The sequence below is a fragment of the Cynara cardunculus genome, assembly GCF_001531365.2.
Source record: "Cynara cardunculus var. scolymus isolate 2C chromosome LG 13, CcrdV1, whole genome shotgun sequence".
Classification (NCBI taxonomy): domain Eukaryota; kingdom Viridiplantae; phylum Streptophyta; class Magnoliopsida; order Asterales; family Asteraceae; genus Cynara; species Cynara cardunculus.
In genome coordinates this window covers 37961760-37967017 of record NC_037540.1, presented here as the reverse complement: position 1 = coordinate 37967017, position 5258 = coordinate 37961760, and the positions used below count along the sequence as shown (strand labels likewise).

The following is a 5258-nucleotide window of genomic DNA, read 5'->3' as shown; positions in this document are numbered from 1 at the left end:
TTTTGTTTGGGAGAGTTTTTTTTGCAGATGTAAGGAGCGTTTTTTTAGTTGGAAGGGTCATGTTTGGAAAAAAAAACTTGGCTTTCTATATAAAGCTGCCCCTAGAAGCTTACTGGATAAGTCACTTTCTATATCATTAAGCCACTACGAAACAATCATACATAGTTGAACGAATAAGTTGTTAGTTCCATTAAACTTATTAAGTTGCTAACATGTTAGCCCTTAGCCTTTAGTCGTCCTGCAACTTTTGAGTTTTACTTTTTGCTTACTATGACAGTAATTTGGATGTGGTTTACTATTTTAGTTAAAAACTAATTATAGTTTTCCTTGTCTTTTAAGTCCCATATATTGAAATAAAGTTTCTATTTTGCTAATTTCAATTTGGAAATGGGAAACCTGGAAAAGAATGAAGCATGATCTTAATCCAGAATTTATTCTCTTATATTTTGTATTTAGGGTTTTGGTTTTTGTGTCCCCCCCCCTTGTATTTTTTTATTATAATTAATAAAAATCAACATGAGGATAATATACTTAGCTTGAATAAGTTCTAAACTCTTTAAAAAATCGCATGTATCGTTGTTTCGTTGTCATCCCCCCGGACCACCGCCTACTAACCCGAGTAGACATTGTTCTTTCTCATGAAATAATTCTATAATGTTTTTGTCTTTTTTAGTATGAAAATTCAACAGTCTTTTTTTTAATGTTGTTATAGTTTGCTTTTTAAGACTCTTATAACAAATTTAATGCCTACATTTTGTATTAAACCTCAATATTTGGTTTATTATGAGAAATTTCCATGGTTTTGATGTGATTGGTTGTTAAATCTAAAAGAGGTGTTGGACAAGAAACATTTTTCCAATGATAAAGTTCAACATCTTATATGTCCAATCAACTTAACAACTTAAATCTCATGTTTATTTTTAATTTTAAATGAATCTGATTTAAGCTATTAAATAGAAATCTGTATAATTCAAGATTCTATTTTCCAATATATTGTCGTGGTTTGAAAACAGTACAACTTTATTTCATTCTTTTTGAAATTGGGTTTTATATGGTCCAACTGATACACATGGTCGAGTAACATCATGATTGGCATCTTCCATTTGATTTGAAGATACGAAAACGATGGTTTATAAGAAGCATCACAATAAGCTTTCGATTATACCATCAACATTTTTCACAAAAATATCAGGTCTTTTTTATGTTGATTCTTTTCTGTACGTTTACGTTTTCATATTATATAAAAAAAACGTCATAATTGAGATATAACTGAATCTCATATATAATAGTTCGACAAATATATAAAAAGGGTTTCTTCTTATGATTCAAATAAACACGTATTTTGACAGATATTCACCGTAGTCAATGAGCATTTCAAATTTTCGATACTCAAATTCTTAAACCGAATAAACACTGGTTTGAGAATTTGAGATCTAAAAATGAGAATAAGGTGCCGTTTACCAAATGTTTACCCGGGTAAGCGCTTACCAAGTCACTTTACTTTAACGGATGAATATGTCAGGAACTAAAAATCTTACCCGGTAAGAGCAAAGACAAGAATCAAAAGTCTTATCCGGTAAATGAGGACGAAGACTCTTACCATGGTTAGCGCTTACCGGGATAAATTGTTGCATACGATGCGTTTTAATGAAAAAAATCTTACCCAATAAGTAAGAGCTTGTATTGAATTTTACCGGTAAATACTTACTGGATAAGTGTTTAGGTAAACGGGCCCTAAGATTCTAGAAATTAGAACAAATGAGGTAAACTTTACTACATAAAAACAAAATATTATACACAAAGAAAGTACAGAAATCCCCAAAAATAAAACTAAAAATCTTGCATCATTTGCAGATCAAAAAACCAGATCTTGCTGTTGATGAAGATGGAGGACACTCTACAACAAAGAGATCACAAAACTGTCTCTTTGTGTTCTTCCCCTTTCTTACTACCAATTCAAATCATCATCATCATATCATAATCATAATCTAATACTTGCAGAAACATGGCTTCAAATATGCAGCCAAGTTTCTGCCACATAAAACCCTAAAGAATCAAGCTTCATCCTTCCAAAAGAATGGACTCATCTGTGATTCGAAAGAAGAGAAATCGTAATTCCCCTGTTCTTGTTCTTGCTGTTGCTGGTTTTCGAGATTAAAATTGGAAGGGAACATTAGATTGTTGTTGGAATCAAGAGAATCCCACATGGCACTCCCTGGACCCCAACCGGAATTGTACCAGTTCTCGGCCATTTCCCCCCACGCCGGATCGGAATTCGCCTCTCCGGTTACTTGGTCCCCATGGAATCCCACTTCCACACCTTCATTCTCTGTCACAGTTTCCTCAGATTCCTTCAATTTCACCGTTTCTGTAGCGGTTTTACCGTTGTCTTTCACTAACTCCGTCGGAGGAGGAGATGAAGAAGATGAACTCTGGCCGGCGGAAACCGACTCATTCTTTGTTTTCCCAAGGAATCGCTCCGGGAAATTCAACCGGGCGTTTTCGCCACGTAACTTAAAGGCCTCACGGTCGTAAGCCATGGCGGCGTCCTCCGCCGTGTCGAATGTGCCAAGCCAGAGACGGGTGCGATTTCGTGGGAGACGAATTTCCGCCACCCATTTCCCCCAATGCCTTTGCCTCACCCCCCGATATAATTTGGTGGTGTGAAGCGGCTGAATTGGAGGCCGGATTTTGTTCATCATCATCATCCTACCTCTAGGACTCAAATTCAACGCATCACTCCAGTACTGGAGTAATTGCTGCTGGGATAAACCTGAATTCTCGCCGGAAAAATATGGCGGGAACCCAAAATTCTGGTGGATCATTGGTGGTTGTGGGTGGTGGTTGTAATGTTGTTGGGGATCAAAAGAAATCATTTGCGGGTTCGGTGGTGGTGGTGGGTAAACAGGATTCAAATGGGAATTCGATCTGAATTGCTGTAATGATTCGATTGTGTGTAGATTATTTCCATCAAATGCAAAAGGGAAGAGTCTTGAAGAAGATGAAGATGAAGAAGAAGAAGATTGATGTTCAGGGCTTCTGATTTTCTTGAGAGGTCTACTGTGTGTGTGTGTGGAAGCTTCATCAAAAACTTGCTTCCATTCTCTGGTCTCATCGAAACCCATTTGATCAAAGTCCATCTGTGTGAAATTCCGAGTTTCTTCCATTGATTTTTTGGATTTCCCACTGTTCCGAGCTGCAGCCATTGATGAAATAAATACTCACAATCACAACAAGAAAAACAAGAAAACAAAATCAAAGAGGGTTTTTACCGCTCGCTCTTCAACAATCACTGAATCAAAGCACCAAAAACAAGCTTTAAATCCAGATCTAAAAAGAACCCAATTGAAAAAACCTATCAAATTGCAAAACCCAGATCTTAAATTATCAAAAAGAGAGAAAAACAGATTCAATCGAAATGGGTTTAATCATAAGAAAGCAAAACAGTGATGAAGAAACCATGGATGGCAAAAACACAATGCATTCCTTTTGTTAAAATCGAAGAAAGAGAGCGAGCGGCTTAAAAATGAAGAATCGAAAAGAAAAATTGTTGTAATTGTGAATGATTGATTGATGGATTGAAGGTAACACAGAAGTGGAACAGAGGAATGAAGTAGCTCATGAAAAAAGCAGAGGACTTTGTTGGGTGTGATGAGAGTGAGTGTGTGTGTGTATGTGTGTGTTTGTGTGTGTTTTAGAGAAGGGTGGAGGAGGTGGGTTTATAAGAGAGAAGATAAAGATTTGTGTTGGGACCCACACGTTTTTTTTAAAAAGAAATTCAAAGTTCCGTTGCTTCTGCTCTAACCTTTCCTCTGGTTTCTTCCCTTCCACCTTTGAATTGTTAATATCTTCAACTTAAAACCATTTGATGCATATTTGAGTTGTAAACTGATTCGATGCGTTTTCAGTTGAATTCCATCGTTTCAAAGGATTTTTAAGGTTTTTTTGGTTGATTTTGAGGTATTCTTAAGTTTCTTATTAATGTGTATATTACAATATTATAACTAAGGGGTACTCATGAGTTGGATTGATCGGGTTGAAAACATTTGAATAACAAACCTAATGATTACTGTTTGAAAAATCTTAACCCGACCCAAACCAAATCGTACGGGTTGGTCAGGTTGATAATTTGGTACATTAAAAAATATTCTTCTAACCTTGAATATGTTATTTCTCTACTAATAATTTCTTTTTCATCATCAACCATCTGATACAATTTATTCATACTTCTTACGTATATCACATTCAGTTAATTTTCTCAATCTACATATATATGTTCACAGTTACTGAACATATAGACATATGAGTTATGTAAAGATGTGAATAGATTGAAAATATGTATATGTGAAGAGCGTGCGTGATATTGTAATTGTCTAATGTATATATTAATAGAAATTCAATAATCATATTAAATCCAAGAAAATAAAATGATATCGGGTTGGGTTGAGTTCAAATAATAGTAACCCAATTTCAACCTAATACCTACGGCTTGAAAATTTTACAACTCGATTACCATCGGGTTGCTTCGAATTGAGTTATTTCGCGTTGGATTGAGTCGGATTGGTTGAGTTTTTTAGCACCCCTACAACATCACCCTCTTCATAAACAGTAGGTTACTTTATCTTTAAAAATTTTCCTTAAAGAAACCCTAAGCCATAGAATGTTTTAAGAGGGTATCTTTTAGTTCTGACGTTGATTCTGATAGAGCACTTAGAAATCAACATAGATTTTCTTTATGTAGATCCACGTACAAATCCTCTTTTAGCCTCTATCGGGTGTTAGCTCAAAACCCTAATCTATCATGTGTTTCTATAGAAAAGAAAGAAAATGTTTATTTTCTATATTTTTGGTTCACTAAACCTAAAAGATGATTTTATCAACCTTTTAGGCTTAGGTTTATCTGTTTATTTATAGTTAGTTTCTCAGAGGTATAAACTAACTATAAAACGGGTTGAGTTTGTGATTATCCTTTTAAGTCCATAAATAAAATAAGTCCATAAAGGTTTTATTTTGATTTTATTAATCATAATAGAATTAATGCAGAAAATACATTTTATAAATAAAATATTGCAAGTATCATAATTACATTTTTAACGCATACGGTAAATTACTCTACAAGAATAATTATTTCAACAATCAACATAATATGATTCAGGTTTCTAGTGATAGAAGCATGTGTATTCTTTGTAGATGACTGTTAGTCCCGAAGGGCAAGGCAATAAGCAGAAAGTAATTGTAGAAGGGGGGGTTGAATACAA

General features: G+C 34.7%; 1 protein-coding gene across 1 annotated transcript; it reads right to left on the bottom strand.

The window, feature by feature from the left end:
- Positions 1–1751: 1751 nt before the first annotated feature.
- Positions 1752–3687, bottom strand: LOC112525668 (ethylene-responsive transcription factor ERF054-like). The gene has a single exon (XM_025135889.1). It carries the CDS (start codon positions 3204–3206, stop codon positions 2055–2057), a length of 1152 nt encoding a protein of 383 aa, XP_024991657.1. The 5' UTR covers positions 3207–3687; the 3' UTR covers positions 1752–2054.
- Positions 3688–5258: the final 1571 nt, after the last annotated feature.

Excerpts from the sequence above, each read along its gene's own strand:
- LOC112525668 (XM_025135889.1), bottom strand. The coding sequence starts at position 3,206 with ATGGCTGCAGCTCGGAACAGTGGGAAATCCAAAAAATCAATGGAAGAA.